We start from the raw sequence: 22,192 nt of genomic DNA, 5'->3' as shown, positions 1-22,192 counted from the left end.
ATAAATATTAGGGGTTAAAGTATGAAATTGCCGTTTTATTGCAATAGGTTCTTTGAATTTTCATAGAATCTTCATGGTTTGAGGTTTTCGAATGAAACTTTTTTCAAATGGTTTCTGTGATTTTTTTTTTTAAATTTGAAACATTTGAATATCGACTTTCAATTGTTTTTGTTATTCAATTTAGACAAGAAAGATGGATACTGCGAAAATTCGAGTGATTTTTGAATACGAGTTCCGACGCGGAACTAACGCGGCAGAAACAGCCCGCAATATCAATGCTGCGTTTGGAGAGGGGTCTACTAATGAACGCACCGTGCGATTTTGGTTTAAACGCTTTCGTGATGGAAATTTCGACTTAAAGAACGAGCCACGAGGAAGACCGCCCACACAGGTGAATAACGATGAATTAAGAGAGATAGTGGAAGCCGATCCTAGTCAAACTACCCAGGAATTAGCGGCATGGTTTAACGTTACCTTACCCACAATATAGACTCACTTGCGTCAAATCAATAAAATAAAAAAATTCGAAAAATGGGTGCCTCATGATTTGACTGATCTGCAGAAAGAAACGCGTGTTGAAACTTGTGTTGCCTTGTTGAACCGGTACAGAAATGAAGGAATATTGGATCGAATTGTAACATGTGATGAAAAGTGGATTCTTTATGATAACCAGAAAAGAAAAATGCAATGGCTGACCCCAGGTCAAATGCCACAACAGTGTCCTAAAGCAAAACTTACCAATAAAAAGGTAATGGTAACTGTTTGGTGGTCTCAGCATGGTGTTATTCACTATAGTTTTCTCCGATCTGGTCAAGCAATAACGGCAGATGTCTATTGTGCCGAACTCCGAACCATGTTGACAAAACTAGCAGTAAAACAGCCCCGACTCATGAATCGATCTTCACCATTATTGCTCCACGACAACGCGAGACCTCACACAGCACGAGAAACCATTTTGACCCTTCAGGAACTGCAGTTAGAAACCATTCGTCATCCTCCGTATTCACCAGACCTTGCTCCAACGGACTACCATTTTTTTCGTGATTTGGACAATTATCTACGTGACAAGAAGTTTTCTTCCCAGGAGGCAGTACAAAATACTTTCACACAGTTTGTGCAGTCTAGATCGTCGGAGTTCTATCGCAAAGGCATTAATAACCTTCCCATTAGATGGCAGCAATGTATAGATAATAATGGCAACTATTTTGATTAAATAAATTTGTTAAAAATTTAAAAAATAAACAATTTAGATTTTCAGTACAAATCGGCAATTTCATACTTTAACCCCTATTATATTTATATTTAGTAGCAATTAAGTTCCTAAACCTTACCTATTTCTACCTCCACGCAGTAATGTGACATTGCGTTCCGGTTTTGAAGCGTAAGGGTGCGTATGCCCGTAAAAAAAACATAATTTCAATACGAAAGAAGATATCCATAATATTAACCTTAGAGCTAAGTCCAAACTCATGGTACCACGATTTCGTTTAACCAAGGTAAATAACTCTTTTATGGGGAACTGTATACGATTTTACAATAAGATTCCGGAGCATATATTAAGTTTATCATTTCCTAAGTTTAAAAACTACATTAAAAATATTTTGATCGAAAAATCATATTACAAAATTGAAGACTATACATGTTAGATAAAGATGTATGGAAAGACGACACGGCTCAAGAATCCACACAAATTTGATTAACTGTGACTTAAATGTGACGTTTTCAAGTGTAAATTTATTTTACCTATGGAATAAATAATCTTTGACTTTGATTTTGACTTTGACTTTCACAATATTGCAGCTTTTTATTTTCAGTGCAGGCTTCAACGAGGCAAGCTCTCTAGCCAAGTTTCACCCTTGCCCCCTAAGGACTTCGTCTTGTACTGTAAAAGTGACAATAAACACAACACACTCATTGGCCCCGCACTAGGGGAACCCTGTGGTCTCTTGGACACACGCATAGGTAGACAACCACAAATTACATCCAAACCACGAGAGAAATACATGTAAGCCATATACACATATTTCTCCCGGTCTGTCTGGTAACCGTACGGCCACGGAGGCAGTTAAATGCTGAGGCACTGTCTGTATTCGCGTGGTCACGAGAGAGGGCCATGTTAATTTGTTCTGATTCTATGGATCAACGATTTTACCATTTGTCACTACGTGTCTGGTGGGTTCGATGATCGGCGGTACTTGCTTCAAAAGTATCACCATGTGAGGACAGAAAGTCAGCGCAATGAAAAGTCGATGGTTTGAATCTCTGTGCTTTTTCTATTTATATACCATCATAAAACATGCGCATCGCAGAAGACAAGATTTGGAAAATGTGCGAAGATCCCAATCCGCCTGGGCAAGCAATTATATCCTTACTACAGACCCGTGTCCAACAGGGTAACGTGCAATAGTTTTTTTTTTGTACACGCACATACATAGCCCCGTGATAAGGAAACCATGTATCGCGGGTGCCATGGACACACATATAGGTAGACAACCACAAATTACACCCAAACTCACGAGAGAAATAAATATAGGCCATACAAATATTTCTCCCGGACCGGTAATCGAACCCGGGACCTCTGCGTGGCAGTTTAGCATGGTGACAGTTTTAGCCACGGCGGCAATTTGATGATGACGATGGCGAATAAATCTGTATTCTTAAGTGGGCCTCGAGCGTTTTTCGTCTCAAACAATGTACAGACACCAATACAACTATTAATAAGTTAGTTAGTTTGGATATTATAATTGGTGACAAGGTCCACAATAAAGAAACGTACGCCTCGCCTATGAAAGATTCTGGTGCCTAGCAGCGGCCGCCATTGCCCCACCCAGTCTCCCTAGGGTATATAGATTTTATAGGTGAAGCACACATTTAACGGTGTGTCAATCATGTTTGGAGATGCAAACGCTGTTACATACCCCTGCAGATTGTAAATAGACTTTATTCAGTAATAGTAATAGGGCTTACCCTTGCCGTATCACGAGATTTGCTCAACCCTCGGGCTCGCTGATGTGCAGCACCAAGAGAAATTGATAGACCCTGAGGTGATATTCGAAATATGCGAAAATATGTGGCTATATAATTGAAAACGTCCTTTTATAATACTAAGTGACGCGACGAACAAGTCGTGCGCCTGGTGGTAAGCGACACGCTAGTCCATAACAGTTGCGGTGCCATCAAAGCTTTAAACCACAAAGATCTGAAGGGCACTGCCACTTCACCTGACACCCTGAGACATAACTTGACAAGTCCCAGTGTCTGTAATTTCAAGTGGCAGTATTTCCCTGGACGAACACTCACAAGGAGCTACTGTTACTAAAACGTCCTTACTAAACATGTTTATACCAGATAGTAATAGATGGTAATTTCATTTGACGCCTTTGAACAATTTTTTTTATTTTATTGTGACAAAGATTAATAATTTTGAAGAGTGCCTAAATAAAGCGATTGCATACCCTTTAAGATCTAAACAAAACCCAGCGAGCGCAAAAAGCTAAAGCGGTGATCGGCTGCGTGCCGAAATCAAATTAAAAATGATAATCAGTTAGCTTAATTCCATGATGCCGAAACTTCGGCTTCGGAGAAACGAAAAAGATACACGGCGGCGCCGACAAGCAACGGTACCGGCTTATTTGCAAAAACCTACGTATGGACCGTTTTTTTAAGCAGCAGTTTCCAAAATCTTGCTACACAAATATTTTTTGTAATCGACTATTAAAAATTTAAGCGGCCATCGCTGAGACGATGAAAGATTCCTTTTGAAGTAAATCAATATGTTTTAAACTGCGAAGACGTACTCTATTATGCATTTACATTTGACTGAACAAACAAATAAAATGAATATAAAAAGGGAGGGTTAGGGGTCTGGCAAAGGGAGTCTGCACATTTCGAATTTAATCAGCACTGTGGAGAGTATCGTCTGGAGTTTGGAGAGTTTCCTTTGTGCTGTACTGAGTTTCGACGGTGTCTGAGTTATTTCCGTCCCTAAATAGCAAACCACAAAGGACACAGGCATAACATGAGCAATTTCATATGCCAAAAATATAACAATTGGGTGCAAATATGTATTGTTGGGGAAAAGCTTCTTAGAAGCATCGCGCGGGCGGAGAACTGGAAAATTCCTTTGGTATAAAGGACTAAAGAAAATTGTATATAAACAACTTGTATTTCCAAATACGGTGAAATACGATAGAGTACAATCGTTTGATTCTTAATATAATCCTTGCAACAGTTTACGTATACGATCGTCAGTAAGAAAAAAACAACATCAATTTTAATTTTTTTATCATTACATGATAGAAATTGTTTTTGAAGATTGTTCCAAACATTGATTAATCAATTTAAACAAAAACATTGATTAATAAATACAAATTCTGGTTCAGTATTTAAATATTAAACTAGAATTTGTTTTATTTCGTGGGTAAACAAAAAAAGTAGTTTTAAACAATGTTTTGAATAGAATGTCCGGAATTTTGTTTGTTTTTGTTTTGTTACATATGTGAATGCTACTACTTGTTGCGGGGTTGAATCAAATGTCGTTGGACTCTATTCACGAGGAAATTTACTAACTTGTTCTTGCAGTGACGTAACAATAGGGTGGCAAATTGGCGAAATGCCAAAGCGCCCCCACCCATATATAGTTACGGCCTTAGGAAAAAGCATGAATGAAGACTTCACGCGGTCCGTGTTCACGTACTTGCACTCTTACGAGCAGCTACTTACGTTTTTTATACTAAATAAACAGACCTAAATGAAAGTAAACTGAAACCATAATCTCTTTGACAGCCAGACAGAAGCTTATAGACGACAATGTCCCCTTGAAGCGTTTTGAAACAAAAACAAGTAGTACCCTTTGTTTGATTGAAACGCAGTTCCGAGCTTTGCCCGGGGGAGCAAAATCACTAGTCAGATGAGCGTCATCATAGGGCGCAGCTCGACCTAGGTCCTAGGTCCCGGGAATATCGCCCTACGCAGCTGGGCAGCTCCCCCCGCCGGTCGGAATAGCTCTATCGACCGGTACGGGTATACTAATATATAAAAAACAGCTTGTCGTTACAATGTAAATTTAAAGTCATAAATAGGTTTAAATATTCTTCGATTTGATTTTTATGAAGATCGATTCAAGTGCATATACGATCTATCGTATTCATAATTGAAACAAAACAGTCTCTTTCTGAACTATTTTTTATTGAGCTGCAGGAAAAGTAGTTTGACAAAGTACAATAAGTCTACAATATTTGGCGATTGTCGCTACTTCTATGCCATCTGTTCGTCTTTCCTCACTGGCTAGTATCATTCTAGATGAAAGTCGTAGCCGACTGATCCCAAAAAGGCTGTCAAAATGATTTTTTAACCGAAATTGATTTTGAAGACTCATGAGCATACGATCCGATCTGTGGATCGATCCATTACAATCCAAAAAATCGATTTAAAGCAAAAAAAACCGTGCATCCCTAATCTCGAGTTTTCGAACCGTTTGTTGTTAATTATTAAGCTCAAACAATACCACGCTACGTCTGACTCTTTTCAATATATTCACATAGGGAGACTTCGCACATTGTACAATTGTCATCTACTATTGTATGGGATGAATTTTTTTATATACGAGGGTGAGGAAACCCGGGTGCCTGGGGAGGCAGACAAGGGGTCGCGGTTGTAGGGTGGTGGGCGGAGCGCGCCAACTCCCCAAACAGAGGGTACAAATAGCAGCGCGCACCCGGCTCCTCATCAGTCGGTAACGTGAGCTCGAAACACCTAGACGCGTCCAAAATTCAAACCTTTTCCAAGTTCCCTTGTTTCAACTTTGGCATATCCTTCGCATCGACGGTATTTTGTTTCTCATTCAAATGTGAAAGAGTTTTAAATTTGTGGACACAGTGTTTTGGTAATCGAAATGGACTTGTTTGTAATTTTTTTGGGGGGAAAATCTTAATTTGAAAAGTTTTTTTTAATTGGCGCGTTGATGTGTTCGAGCGGGTCTAGTACGATGGAAAGTCCGGGCGACGAAACGGGTCGGGGTGCAGCGCCCCTCACCACTGCGCTGCCCAACGGCTCCACCAAGATCATCGGCCGCAACGTGAATGGGACAAGTAAGTCACACATACATTTTGCATTATTTCGCTTTTTCAGGTGCAGCCGGAAATGGACTCCACTTTATTTTGCCGCAATTTCATTTTTCGTTAACCGTCACTAATTGTATTCGCCATTGTTTTTATCATACTTTTCTCTTTCACTTGCGTATTTTGTTAATTGTTGCGTCCATTTTTGAGTTGCACTACTTCTTTACTTCTTGTATTTTTATATTTCTTTTGTTGCGTTGTCGCACCCGATGTTTGAAAGGCGTTTGAAATTATGCCGCGTTCGGTTTTATTAAATTGGTAAGCAACTTACTTGCCATTGCGAAGGGAATATTTTGGCGTTGCGAAAGATGATAACATTTTTGAGTTAAAACTCCAAGTTTGTTCGATCATTTCTATCGATTATCGGGTAAAAGACGCTCGTTAATTAAAATTCATATTCATGCGACCGATTTGTTGATGACTGCAGCCAAGCGGTATTGCGTTAAAACCGTATACAATGTATAAAAAAGGGAGTTTAATTCCAAGAGCCTATAAAAAATGTTTGTTGGAATTTTTATTTCAAAATTGCGGGAACATAAGATACTTTCCGTTTTTTTGCGATTGCAATGGCGAAAGATATAAAAGTTTTAACCTACTGTGACGCCAGAAATAAGAGGGTTCGGCAACGCGGCTGTATATTATCCCTGACAAACGGTATATATTTATTATGTATTTCCACGCCCTTCGGCGTGACTAACTTTGACATTTTCCGATCTATTTGTCAATTCAAATAAATGACAAAACTTTGTTTGTTAAAATTAACGCGTATATCGGTTTCATTCATGGTTTGCGATAACAAGAATCTCGTTGAGTTAGGTCAGGCGTCGTGCCCGCATTTGACGGAAAGTGGGCCATACCTCCCGAGGGGTGATCCTAGGGAGGAAGCCCTTTCGATTGGGAGCATGTCAATCTCTTAAGTGAGAGTAAATTGTAAAAATAACACGCTACATGATTATAAAAATACGCGCATGTACAGTGTGGCGGAATTGGAAATTATTAGAATTGGGAGTTCTAACTAGAAACGTGATATTGAAAATTTCACAAATAATTTGCAAAAAATTGTAATAATGAGGTTAACGCGCGTAGCAAAGTCCTATAATAATTGAATGAATATTAAAAAAACTTACAAAATTCAAATAAGAAATTTCACAATCTTATTAACCATCTGCGACGGAGTTAACGTTTTTTGCAAGAGTCCATTTCCTACAATCAGTCCTGTTTTTGCAATAATAATAGCGGGAGACAAAGGGCAAAAACGAAGTGATTCAAAGAAAAGCGCGTGGCGCTGGGAATCAAACCCGGGACCGGGTAATTTGCGTTTTTCTTCCACCGCCGCGGCACCAGTGCTTTGTCTTGGGAGCCTTTTTTGTAACTGCGAGTAATGGAACTAGTCGTCGTGGTACTTAAAAACAGAGATAAAAAATTTGTGTAAAATGCTCCATTAAATTATAGAAATAAAAAATGCCGGTAAAAATTCAAATTTTTCGTGGCGATAAAGAAAGTACGCATAATTGCGAACTTTATGAGAAATACGTCTATTAAAGACGCCATCTAGCGACGACGTTAATAGGTAAATTAAACGCGAGCACAAAGAGGCAGACAGGATTTTGAATTTTAAACGTCGATCAAGTATCAAACAAGAATGGTTACACTACGTATACAAGCGAGTCTATGTAAAAACCTGCAGCCGTATAGGAAGAAGGAAAAACCGTGGAAATGTAAGAAAAACTGCGCTCACACAAACAATAAAAAGTGGACCTAAGCTCAGATGTGAGAAAAATAAAGATACGGAGCAATAAATAACTGTTAATTGCACTAACTTAGTTCGTTTTTAGTTAAAAGTAACCACAAAGAGTTAAATTTTTCAATTAAAAATGAATACAAATAATAAAGATATATAAAAAGCACGTTATTTACTCTTAGGAGTATTTTTATATGAAAAATCGATGTAAATATCTATCAAGAGGAAAAGAAAACCATAAATGAACGCAAATGATTCGTCGCTCCATGCAAATTACTCGCATTTACGTAAAAACTAAATTTAAAAAACTTTTATTATGCCACGAAAGCGCTGCAAAAATATGTTGACAAAAAATCAGAAACCAGCTTTAAGCACTCTTAATACAACTGGCATTTATAATGAAACCATTTTAAAATACAGCTGTTTTTAGCGAACAGCGCGGCAATAAAGCACTTTTCAAAAAAGCAAAGTAGGAATATGTCAACGTACGTACATAAATTATCTTAATTTGGCGATGCGGAAAAATAGAAACGGCACGTGTTTTTCTTGTACTGAAAGTTTTGTCACGTTCTTAAGGGTTGTTTCCGCATAACGGCGAAAGTGGTTAACGAACCACTTTGGAAAAAATATAAAATTTAGAATATATACATTGATTACTCTACGGTGTTAAAACACGTTTCCTAAAAAAAGAAAAACACAAACTTTCCTCGAAATCTTACTATAAAACCGCTGTATTCAATAAGTATTTTACATACACCAATGATTTTTATATATAAACTGGACTAAATAGTAAAAAAAACGTTTGTAAAAAAAATTTTAAATAAAACCAGTGTTTCTGCCACTCGACCCGCGCCATAGAACCGACTCAGTAAGAGATTTGAATTCTAACTGAGGAAGTACCGACTCCTAAATATATATAATAACAAACACAACAGCATGTCGTTATAAAAATTTTTTTTTTTTTTTTTCAATTTTCTTCTGTCCTCGCGCGAATGATATTTATCATAATATGTAATGGCGTCACATCGTCTCTGCGTGTTACACCTGCGGCGACTTCGGAAGAAAGAAGAATTAAAAAATAAAACATACTTTACTGGACCTTTGTCTTTTATTTATTATACTATGACTCAAGCGGACTTGATAATATATCGTCAAACTAGGAGCATCATGGCAGTTTTTACGCGCACAACCCATATTTTATATTTTGCACGAGTTTTTGCCGCGGAGACGGGTTGCGGCCACTCCTGCGCATGGCGCAATCAAATACGCTCTCTTAAGGTGCACTGTTCGAGTACCGTAAAAAAGTTTTATATCAAACTTATACAATAACTAGTTAAGATTACAATAAGAGAAAATAATCTAATAAAGGTGAAAATGATTTCAAAAGTTGTAGTGTCATTATTGTTATTATAAGTTAATATTAAAACAATGTAGATGACAGCACACTGCTCGCTAAACAAATGCATTGTAATAGTTTAATGATACCGGCATAAAAAAATCGTGTAATTACTGTTAAAATCACATAAAAACTTGAAGAAACCAGAAATATGATTGATTCTGAAACATTTAAGGATGCATCATAGTCAGGAGGCGCGCTCTCGGAGGGTTGACACCCTAGTCTAGTCTGGAGGGGGATGTCTGGCGCGGCATTCAAGGGATGGGAAAGGGAATGGGAAACTGTCTGCCTCCCTCTGTTTCCTTTATCGAACGCATATTTAGATGATCCTGCAAACCATTAGTAATACAATGTTAGTAAACCCTTTGTTGCAATGTAATTTTGAAAAACAAATTATCTTTTCACAATAAATTATCAAATTATATAAAAATCAATTATAACATTTTTATCACACGTAGTACGTAGTACAGAAACCTCACGAGTGCAATGACTAGTGTACTAGTCTAGTACAGTCCTAACTAGTTACTTTATGCGTCGTATTAATGTTTGCCCGGGTTAAGATCCATTCATGCGCAGCACAACGCGTGCTTGGCGACGTATCAATTTAAATTGTTAGGATTATGAAGCCGAATTAATTAATTAACAATTAAATAAGAGAATAGATAGGAGAAATTGGGTATAGACAGGAGCCTTATCTGTGGTCCATTAAATCAAAAGAGAAAGATTGACGGAAATGCACCAGCCAGACGAGGTCCAATTAGCCCAAATTATTTAAGGCGATCGTTCGTCTGCCGGCGGGTTTCCCCGCAAAAGGTACATTACGCCGACAGGCGGAATGCATAGACGGGAGGCGAGGGGTGGCTTCACGCGGTCTGCGGGTGGGGTGGCAGACTGTCTGCCTCACTCCTTAGCCCACACTCCTGTTTAGTAACGCTTTTGAATGCCAAGCGAAATCGCATTTCCCCTAGTAATATCCGGTGGGTGTATTTTGCCTATTCATTCATAAAAATCATCGATACAACAATATTTTCATTTCTTGTAATAGACTGAGAAGACTTGATTTACTTGTTCAAGTTAATGTAGGAAATGGTCAGTAGTCGAATAATGAGTAATTAATAATGAACTATAATAAAATAAACCATTTTTAACGTGAATCTCAAACCATTTTCAATCAACCAACACTATTTTTCAGAGTAGCAAGCTTTGTTTTCACGATGTTTTAAAACTTAAACTTAATTAGAACTAAAATAGAATTTTAAAACAGGACGTAAATATTTTAAAGGACTCGTTAAAACTTAAACCATACCCTAAGGATTTTTTTTCGATATTTCGCTTACGGCCGTTTTTCAAAACACTGACTATATAATGACATAGAGCAACTCAACGTTACAGAGGTACCTACTGGTACAATTTAAATTAATTTTTCTTACATTTTACTATATTGTACTGGAAATATCATTCCTTCTGTACTTGAATCCAATTCAAATGAAAGAACTAACATAAAATATGTGATAGTAAAATAAAAAGGCATGTAGTTCGACTAACATATGACTAGTGGAGTTATAAGATAATCAATACAAATCTGAACCCTCGCGTGCTCTAAATGCAGACGAATATTCCCTGTGGAAACGTCATTTATATGGACGGACTAAATCAGGTTATTGACGTAAAAATCTAAATAGACCACATACAGTCGACTCCGAGCGCACCCAAACTTAAGACTACGTAGATCTTTTGGACAACGGCGGCCCACTGGACACTCACGAAGTTCTGAAGGGAGATGAGTGTAATCCGTGAAATAAAGCGTTACAATTCAGCCTCTAATCCACGGATGTCACTCCTTCCCCTTTAGCCATTCGCCAAGTTCACGAAACCGAACCTTGAAGACTCCATTCATCCGTAGAAGCAAGGCGCGAACTATTAATCTTCACACCGAAGAAAGGTCAAATGATAGTGGTGAATTTGGTCCGATTGATATATAAGTCAAGACCAATGTTAAATCTAAGTGCCAAAGAGTGGCGTTACTTAACACGGAAACAATGTTTGAAACTGCAAAACTCTAAGTAATGGAATTAAAAAATATATTTATGAATTGAATGGAACTAAATGAAGACAACCCAATGCTTGCACTAGCTAGCAAGCCATCCCGTCACGACTTCAGTCGAATTAACTTCAGTTAGTTTTCAATTTGTTGCGGACTTGTCTGACACTATTGGGGCAAGTATTGGTTCAGATATGAATTGAGTATATGTCGTCTTATAGTATGTTGCCACCCACTAACTACAACGCAGCTAAAAAAGCATTCTTTGGAATATCATAAAAAAACCACGAGCCAGTTTTAGAAAATTGGCTATGCGTCATTCGTTAGGGTAAGGTCCGATACATCGGACATGTTAACTAACATGAACTGTTTTTAAAAGAGAATGTTGAGCTCTTCCTGATCTCTTGTCACTTAACCGCATTCTAGTTAGTGGACGGCAGTATGTAGTCTTCTGGAAGTCGGTCAGTAAGGTAATAATAGGTTTCGAGTTTACTTCGCGTCATAAATAAATTAAATAAAAAGATATTTATTTATCCACAAAACACATAGACAAATATAAGCGAAAAATTAAAACAAAAGAACCATAATGTGGACAGAAAGGATGAAGCTCTGCATTGCTGATTTACAGGCTTCACCTATAATTAATAGAGACTATATGTAATATGTATAAAAATTGTAATAAAAAGTCTAAAATTGTGTTTATTTAGTATTGCTAGGGGATTTAGCCACCGACCGATTGCTACTCGATTTGTGCTCAGACAGGAGCCATTGTTTACGCGTCTTTTTGAAAGAATATAGCGTTTAAGCTTTTTTTACCAAAGGCAGCAGGTCTCCAGCACTTACTCGCTGCGAATCAGAAGCTTTCTCTGAATAGAGTTAAGCGGGGAACAACCAATAAACGTACACGAGGGTACTGTTGAAAATTGACATTGCCACTGCGTGACAGGCAATACCAGCTAAGTTTTTGGTAGGCGAACCTCTCCAGGTGTGTACCAGACTGTTAAGTTTTTAAATATATCATGTGAGAACGTAGTGGTTGGTACTTTGAAATAATATAAAATGCAGAAGTTCTGAAACCTCTGTATTTTATCACAAGTTTTCTTTTTTAAACATGGGCTATATCCTATATCTAGGTTATTTAGTATGGACATTAATAAGTTTCTCTCCGGGCCTGAGTTGGGTTGATATAATTGATTTGGATATATATCCAGTACCCACATAAGGCGTCTGCTGATAAGATAAGTAGCATTAGAGCTCCTTGTGGAAGAGTTCGTCCAGGGAAGTACCGACACCTTGCAAGCAGTAACGGTGCTGGTAAAATTACAGGCACATGGGACTTATCAAATTATGGGTCGTATTCTAGAAATCTACTCAATGCTAAAGTCAGGATTACACTGAAAGCACAAGCACTGGAAATACGACCCTAATGGCAGGGACTTAAGTATGATTTCGAGTGCTTTAAACCATACTCAAATCCTGACTTGAGCATTGAATAGAGTTCTAGAATACGACTCTTAGTCTCAGTGTGATGGGCGCAGTGGCAGTGGCTCTCAATTGCACTGCAACTGTCATGGACAGGTGTGTCGCTTACCATCAAGCACACGACTTGTTCGTCCCGTCATTTGATATTATAAAAAAAAGTACAAAGCTTGTGTCTAGCTTTAAGGCTAACAAGCCAAGTAATAGACATGTAGTGTATGATTAGAGTTTTGGCCCTGTTATAGAACTTGCCAATAAACGCGTATGCAATAATAATCTTTAGCTGAAAGACGTGCTCTATCGTTAAATGTTATAACTGTAAAGGTACATTTATTCGGATTTACAAAAATCTTCGACGATATTAAGAAGTCACAATACGAACCTGAGCTAATAAATAATATAAATACAACTAATAAAAAAAGAAGATAAAAATAAAGGTACCAAAGTCCACCTTAAAAAGTCACAATTGCAAATTTGCATATATGGAGATTTGAAACAATTTTTATGAAGTAAAAGTACGGTTCATATTATTCAAACAAATGCATAGCGCCGGCTGTACATCACTTGGCTTCCTTTCTTTAAAAATGCAGACAATTTTACAGACTGCAAAATAGAAAAAAAAGTTAAGGTAATTTTATATGAAGAATATTTTTTTATGGTTTGCGTATATTTTTGAATTTTCAAACACTTTATGACAATTGATAGTGTTCGAAAACACGATGTAAATAATAAAAAGTATTTAGCTCAAATAAGGGACTTGATGAAAACATTGAATTGCTCGTAAAGTCGACAGTTAGATATTATTTGAAAACACCCGCACCTCAAACAAAACGGCGGCGTATTCTATTCAAACAACGAACACTCGGTTACGCAAAGATGGGTTCAAAAACAAGGCTCGTTGTTCAATACAGCACTTTTTGTGGCTTCTTTCATTTGGCCCTTTCTTCGGGCACTACTCGCATCGCTCACAATGCGTTGTGTGAATATGCAGATCTGGTTTAATTGTCTCGTGTTTTTTTTGCGGCAAAGCAGCGAGGCTGACCGACGCCGCGAGCTGCCGCGGCTGACGCATCTGTCATTCGTGATATTAAAACGGTCCGTTTGCCACATCGGCGCAATCGCTGTCTCATAATGACTCGCTTTTTACCGAGCACAAACGCAGGCGCAGACGCATTTTTTATTACTCTCTACTTATGTGGTGAGTTGTGTAATGAAATGTCTCGGAATGAGGTCTGTTCGTTTTTAGGCGAGTCGACGCGCCGCTGCGACGATAATGTTCGCTGAATTTTCATGAGTGCAATATTAACCGCGACAGAAGCGCCCTCGCCGCGCCCGGTGCCCGGCTTCGCGCCCTGGCCGTAGTCCCTTTCTTCAAGTACATAGGATAAAAACTGTCGCCGCCAGCGGGCGAACCTTTATCGAATCGGCATATTTTTTTACCGTTGTTAATTCCTCAGATAATGGCTGGAGTCAAATGACCGGGCCGTTGCAAGAAACCGCGGGAATTTCAGCGATGCTCGCGCAATCTTTTAAGCGTGTTTTTTGCCGGGACGGGTTCGGGCGGCGTTTTCGTAGTTTTTTGCGGGTCGCCGATGAAAACCGTAATGGCATTTTATCGTGCATAAGAGCGGAGGCAATCATTAATTATTTATAATAAGCGACTAGCGCCGATTCGCGGTGTTTATTTTTCGCCGGAAAGTTGCATCTGCGATTTTTTTGCGTGGGCTATTTTGCGCGGCAGTGGACGCCAGTCGCCGGTCGCCGCCATTTTTGCGCGGCCTCATATACGACAGACGTTTATTTAGTTTTTGTCCGAACTGAAAGTAGGTCGCGAACTTGCCATCATCAGACGTATGTGTCAATCGTACACTCAACGCGGTTCCCAGTAAAAACCCGCGACGATGATATTAGAATCAGAGTTGTGCAAACACATTACTAATAATTTTATTTAATATCCAACATCAGGTTCAACATGTCAGTGCAAACTGGAGTGCTGATTTCTTAAAGACATGATAATTGTTGTAGCGCTGTTCCCTGGCAAGTACCTAATGACAAATGTCGTGCGCCGGCGCCGCCAGTGAGTTAGTAGGACATAATGTCGAGTTAATGCTTTGAGTTTTTTCCCTACGTATGGCGAAATCCAAACATGTCCAGGCAGTTGTTTCATTAATGTAAATTCTTGTAAATTAATTAACTAACTAGAAATAACTGTCACGTATGAGTGTGTTAATAGATAACTTTATTTTGGACATTCATTCAGGACGATATCCCTTATAACTATTATAACAAATTATAACAAACTAGTGGAGTAATGTCACAGAAAAAATATCATGCTAGTAATACATCGTGGTAAATCAATATACTTCATATAACGATTTTGCAGTGCATCGGGGATGTTCGCCATAGCTAAGGTAGATATGCAGGTATCATGCGAAAAAGAGCAGCTTCCTTGGCGCATAGAGTTCGTGGTAGCGGTAGGTAACAACACCCTCCTGAGTATAATTGCAAACAAGGTACAGGGCTTTTTTCACGAGAGCTGGTTTCGGTTGCACATTGGTTTTAGAAAAAAATGTTATTTGTAGTAATAATTTCTTTGTTACTAACTTCTATGGATGAATATTCCGAAATAAAGATATTTGGATTTGAATTTGAATAACATTAATTAAAGCGACATATCTTGTTAGCCGCTGGTAACTGTAAAGGTACCTGGCTAAGTGAAGAAAAACTTTCATAGATTTCTTACAGAAAGTCGTCAAAAAATATAAAAAATAACTGCCTCAGAGGTCCCAGATTCGATTCCCGGGCCGGGAGAAATAGTTGTATGGCCTACATTAAATGTAGGCCAAAAGGTAAGAAATAAATTTTATTCCCAAAAAAAAACATAGTAGTAAAACTAATTAAAAATTATAGGTGCGTAGTAAAAAATAAAAAACGCAATTGCCACTGTGCAATGATATTTCGACGCTGTAATATGCACAAAATAAGAGGTGGCTATAACGAAAATTCTAATAATAAAGACTGCATTATCAGACGAGGCATGTCTGTAATATAGCGGTCCATCAGAGAAGTAGTGGCGTTACCACCTAAGGGCTCTTTTTACGTGCAGACAATGGCGGTTAATAGCAGCTACCCGCAACTTGCTTTTTTCTTGCTAATCAACGGCGATTAATCGTTAAATCAAATAAAACGTTTTTTGTTAAATAAGGGACTTCGCTTGCTAGACATCATAATGGTTACCGGAAAGTGCGCGAAACCGGATTCATCCCCTAGTTTGCCACTCTTACAGGCGGAATACTTTCTTCAAATTTAATTGGGACCGCTACAAACAGAGGTACACTCTTTCCAACAAAAAAAAAATCATCAAAATCGGTTCACGAATTGGTTCAAAGAGTTATCGCGTAACATACATACAAAAAAACATTTTAAATCAGAACCTCCTCCTTATTGAAGTCGGTTAAAAACTATACACATAACAGATATATAATACACTATTACCACTGTGCATTGATAATTCGATGCTATAGGCTGTTACTTACTAGTTAACAGGTAGCTGTAACTAAACAACTAAGTATAGTTGGCACAGCGTCTGGCCCTAATCTTCTGCTACCTAATCGGATAGCAATGAAGTCAAGCATCTATTACGAATTATTGTACACATACAGTCGGTACATGCAGTCTATATGCATATCTTAAAATTACCCCTTATGGTCAAGATTAGATTGGACGTGGAAACAAAGCCTGCGGAAGGATTGACGGACGGTCACCGCAGCTGCTCGACAGATGTTCTGGGCGCGGGCTAAGTAAGAAATGGGGCAGGGACTAAAAGGTTCTCGATACAATGAAGTAGGTTGCGCTTGCGTCGAAATCAAAACAAACGTCAAATACAGAAACGAAACTGTAAACAAGACCCTAGGACATGTACTGTAGTATTTAATTTATTTATTAAGGAAAGTTAATTACATATTACAAAGCCAGTAAAGGTTATTCTCCATTTATACATTGAAAACAAAAATAGAGCACGGGATGTCTATAAGCTTGATAAATAATAATATAAACTATATACATACATATAATTATATGTGAAATAAATATGTACACTTACATACAAATAACTCTTATTATACACAATAAAACTTAGTATTGATATTTATTATACACTATACCTTACATTATAAAACAAATGAATAAATAATTGAACAAAATGAAATAAATTATGAATTTAAAAAGAAATATCTCCATATAAAAATTGAGTGCAAAGTTAGATTTTTTTTATATAATTAGTTTCAGATTTTTATTTTAGCCTGTTTTCGGGACTTTATACGATCGGGTAAAGTACACCCTACCGTGTAACGAATTAGCACATTATTTAGACAATATCCTTAGGTGTATCGCATATTTTTCGTAAGACCTTTATTTAAGTTTTTCACCTCACTAGCTATGGAAGGCTTTTTTTTTCATTAGAAATCTGCGCGCAAAAGCGTTTTTCTGCACGCTAACGTGGAAAAGGTTTTTGAAATTCGAACTTGACGATAGACTGTGGTGCACCAACTGTTTTCGATGAAAAAAAAAACAGAAATTACGCGTTAAACTACGCGATTTGTCGTACATACTTATTTATATATATTTTATTCTTATTATTGTTGACATTAATTTGACAATGATAACTAATTGCGTTTATTAAATTATTTTAATTCGTCGAAGAACTAAAACAATTTCAACAATCACTTAATCACACAAAAATATAAGTAAGTAAGAACGCATCCGAAGAAAAACTTTTTCCTTTGATTAAAAAAAACTGATGTTTTTTCAATTCAATTTTTATTGAATTGATATTCAATTATTTTTTTTGTGAAATTACTCCACTAGTTTGTTATAATTATTAATACAAAGATCGAACACTCAGAAAAAACACTCAGAAAAAAAATGAATATCAATTCAATAAATATTTAATTAATGCAGCGAATAGCGACATCTCTCGCCAGGACTGGTAGCTGTAAAGGTACTAACTGGGTGATAAATCTGTCATAGATTTCTCATAGATGGCGCTACGACTAAAAAGTCGTTGAAAGACCAAGTACAAAGACACGACCCAAGCACATAGAAAGATTCGTGAGGTCCGTTGGTTCGTTCCGTGGCTTAGTTGATGTTTTTTTGTTCAACTGTTTTTCGTTCATCTACCATTTTCCTCTTTATAGTGATATAACTTTCCCTGACTCGCCCTAGGATATTTACCGCGCTGCAAGGGAACCCAAAAAATAATATTTTCGAAATGTAGCTTTAGTGTTTTGTTAAGTTTGTTTACTTTCCTCCGCAATAAGGTCGCTGACCTCACGGGTTCAATATTGAATATTAAACGTTTCTGCTCGCCTTGTCGATCGTCCGGACAGGTAACACAGGCGTTTGAAATGTGATTAAGCGCTATCAATATTTGTTTGTTCAGGTTTCGAGGAGTTTGAGGATGTTAGCGATTGCTAAACTCGAAATAAAAACACGAAAATCTATTGATTTTTTTGTACATAAATTATTTTTACTACATTTCAGTGCGCGCTTTGCCTAAACATGGTCACATAATAGAGTACTTTTTTTTATTTATTACCAATTAATTACATCTTTCGACTTGAAACATTTTCTCAACATGGTTATATTATTTGGGTATACTTTGCAAGTAATATCAAGCTTATAATATAAATTCATTATTATAATAAATAATTACACAAAGTCGAATAATGCCCTGTTTTCTTTTTTAATTTTTTTTATGTTTGTTATGTTACAAGCTGTAACGTTTATATATTTAACATTTAGTAATATTTATACTACATTTTAAATTGTAAAGCAAGTTATACAAGTCTAATAAAGTTGAAAGTTCTCGGCGAAAAAGAATAGCAAGACCTTTTATAGTGGTGTAATTTACATTATCTCTAGAAATATCGAAATAAAACTAAGACATAAGAAATTATAGACCTCAAGAAAACGTTAAATCATAGCTATAAAATGTGTACCAACTGTCATTCGACCTACATACCAATGTCGGAAAAACAAACTTAGAATCACTTATAAACACACCTGCACTGCCCTTCCAATACAGGCTGCATTTTGAATAAAATAAGGTTTCTTTGACCGCAAATATAACTTGGCTTCTTGTCTAATGACAGGATACGAACCGTGAATCGACTTGATTGTTTATTTGCTATAGTAAAAAAGTTGTTTGTATAAAAAACCCCCGGTCATTGTTGGTCAGGCTTTCTGCCGAAATTAACTGTGAAATAGGCTAATTATAATTTGATTTTGTTTCTACCATCGCCATTACTTCGATGCCCTACGGCTCTGAGACGTGGTCATTTACTATGGGCCCCATAAAAAAACGCAAAGTCACCCAAGGAGCCATGGAGCGAGCAATTCTCGGCATTTCAGTAAGTGACATAGCTCAAAGGATTAGCTAGTTGAAGTGGGAGTGGGCAAAACACATAACTCATAGAACTGATAGCCATTGGGGCAGAAATGAAAGAAGACCACGAACCAGGCGTTCAGTGGGACGGCCCCCTACTAAATGTACGGATGACCTGGTAAGGGCGGCGGGTAATGGATGCACGTCGCGTCCGATCGGCTAGTCTGACAATCTTTGGGAGAGGCCCATGTACAGCAGTGTATTATATAGTGACTGCGCGATGAATTGTAGTTGTCTGTTTCCTATTTCATAAATAGTAGATATGTAAATCTTAATTTACTATAATTTTGATTAAGCACTTTACGTTTTAATTACGAAACGTTGTGTTTACATCTAGACGGACACACTCTTCTCGCCGTATAATGTTAACGAATCTGTTGTATTTGATTTAAGAGTTGTATCCAGTTTTGTGAACCGAATAAAAAAAAAGTAGTGGACGTCTTCCGGTAGATACTTTATTTTAGTTACTTCCATAGTATAATGTCCTACGGGGTTCTCATGTGGGGTAACGCAGCAGACATTCAAATCCTATTGGTATTGCAAAAACGAATGAGTCGCTCTGTGTACCGTTTAGGCTATCGGGTTTCTCTCAAAGAAGATATCCATAATATTGACCTTCGAGTTAAGTCCAAATTCATGGTACCACGATTTCGTTTAACCAAGCTATACGACTCTTTTATGGGGAAATGTATACGTTTTTACAATAAGATTCCGGAAAAAATATTTTGATTGAACAGTCATATTACAAATTGAAGACTACGTGTTAGATAAAGATGTAAGGAAAGACACGGCTCTAGATTCCACACTTTGATTGAAAGTGTATTCCATAGCATTTAAGTTTATTTGAAAAGATCAATCCCCAAAGTTTCTTGCTCGTTCTTCTCAGGGAGGTCAGCGTAGTGAACGAGCAGTAGCTTAAATGTGACGTTTTCAAGTGTAAATTTATTTTATCTATGTAATAAATGATTCTTTGATATGATGATGTTGATCACTATTACTTAGTTGCTGTCTTTAATAAAAAAAAAGTATATGGGTTAAAATTATTTTACTTCATTGTATTTCACCTTGGATATCTGATACATGATAAATAAAACAAACCTCTCGCGTTCTATAGACTACAATTTTCTCTCGGAATATTACCAATAAGTGTAAATAACAGAACGAACTCATTACCGGTTCCTGTTCTGCTTCCTTCCTCTTTCATAAATATATGCTTTTTATGCTTTTAAATAATCTTCTACCCATTAAACCAGAAATAACATTATCGAATGTTCCGTACGAGTTATGAGTAAGTAAAACATTTATAATAAATATACCTGTAAATCACGCTTGATCCCACTCTTACCTATTTTTGCCGCCAAGCAACAACAAGAGCATTACTATGTTCCGGTTTTGGATGGTAAGGATGGTGGTGAAATTACAGGCACATGGGACTTATTAACTTTGTGACGGGCGCAGTGGCAATGGCGACTCTTTGCGATTTAAAGTTCTGCAACTGCTGTGAACAGGCTGGTCGCTTACCACCAGTCGCACAACTTGCTCTTCCCGTCACTTGGCACGACAAAAAGACGTCCTGAATCCCGCGAAAGAAAAGAAAAAATACAACGCAACAAATTCCCCCGGGCGAAAGGGTTACTTTCAATTTCTTCTTAATTAATTAACGACCACAACACATGTTTAGACTGGCTGTTTGTCACGCTTTCCCTGAGCGTTAGAATATTAGTCAACATCTTAACAACCTTTGCCACCTGTTCTTTTAATAAAAAATACCGTCAGTTGTGCCCTCCCGCGCTTTCCTGGCCACAAAGATTTGTTTTATTTCTTTTTAATTTTTAATTTGAACCATTGCGGATGCGCCGGGTTTTTATGTCATTTTTAAAGGGTTAACTGATTTTAGTGGCCGTCGGATCGGAAGTAACATGTGTCATTACGAATTCAATCGTCATTATATTTAATTTTATTGAGCGCCCACAGAGCTTACACTTATTTCACTGATTACTTTTTATATTTTATTTTTTATCTCACCTTGACAGGTGACTGATTGCATATCAAACGAATTGTATAAATTGCATTACATTGAGAATATTCGTTTTTCGAGAGGTCGACGATACGAATCGCTGTGGCGGCATGTACCTATGATTTTATTTTTTACGTTACGTACCTACTTACATTTGTGAATGTTAGAAATGCAACCTTTTTCGTGTTTGTGAAACCACTTGAGAAATTTTCAGTTTTGTTTTCTCTACCTAACTTCGGTGGCAAAAAGTAATAATAATTCCAATATAATAAATACATAAATACTTAGAATAATAACGCATAGAAACCTAGTCCGCACACGTTAAATGAGGCAAATTGTAGCGCGCCCAATGGGCCTACACGAGCGGGCGGGTCTTCAGTGCTCAAGGTCAACTTGCACCGCGAACAGCTCAAGAATTTTAGCTAAAAATGACGAAATGTGCGGTAAATGAGTGTAAAAATACGTCAGACAAACATAAAATAGATACTAACATCACATTCCACAAGGAAGTAACGCGTTTCAACTTGTATTTTTATTTAAATATTCACTAAGACCGAAAATTAACCTACTACTAAAACTAGACTACATGAATTTCATTTTTGCCTCACTTGTGATAGTTCGTTTGATATGAAACTATCATTCTATGCGTTATTATTCTAAGCATAAATATTTTAAAAAAAATTCAGGATTATAAGATAACTCCATGGAATATTTAAATAATAAGAAATTACCACCGAAATTAGGTACAGAAAAGTAACTTGAAAATTACCCATTTACGATTTATAGGCGGTTGAATTAATGCAAACGTGCGATTGCGTCATCAACACGCGGATAACGTTTGCATCGCTATTGTATAGCTGCATAAGCCACGCCTGTACGTAAAGATAGACGATTAGTGCTTGCACTGTGACTGAATTGCAGCAGACGCGTTGCTAAACGCTCTTAAGAGGCCAA

The 22,192-nt window shown here is 37.3% G+C and overlaps 1 protein-coding gene across 3 annotated transcripts in view; it reads left to right on the top strand.

Moving 5' to 3' along the window:
- The first annotated feature begins 5,763 nt into the window (after window positions 1-5,763).
- The window catches only part of LOC113238965 (NGFI-A-binding protein homolog), a 53,884-nt gene continuing 37,455 nt past the window's right edge, over window positions 5,764-22,192 (top strand). For all 3 annotated transcript variants that reach the window (XR_003311147.1, XR_003311148.1, XM_026475833.1), the window contains exon 1: window positions 5,764-6,089. Coding sequence is in view for 1 of the 3 variants with exons in the window: in XM_026475833.1 (XP_026331618.1) it covers window positions 5,963-6,089 (127 nt within the window). In the remaining 2 variants the exon portion in view is untranslated. The remainder of the gene's footprint in view (window positions 6,090-22,192) is intronic.

Source organism: Hyposmocoma kahamanoa, unplaced genomic scaffold (genome assembly GCF_003589595.1).
Source record: "Hyposmocoma kahamanoa isolate Upper Pololo Valley unplaced genomic scaffold, ASM358959v1 98972, whole genome shotgun sequence".
Taxonomy (NCBI): Eukaryota; Metazoa; Arthropoda; class Insecta; order Lepidoptera; family Cosmopterigidae; genus Hyposmocoma; species Hyposmocoma kahamanoa.
This window is presented reverse-complemented; position numbering and strand designations above follow the sequence as displayed.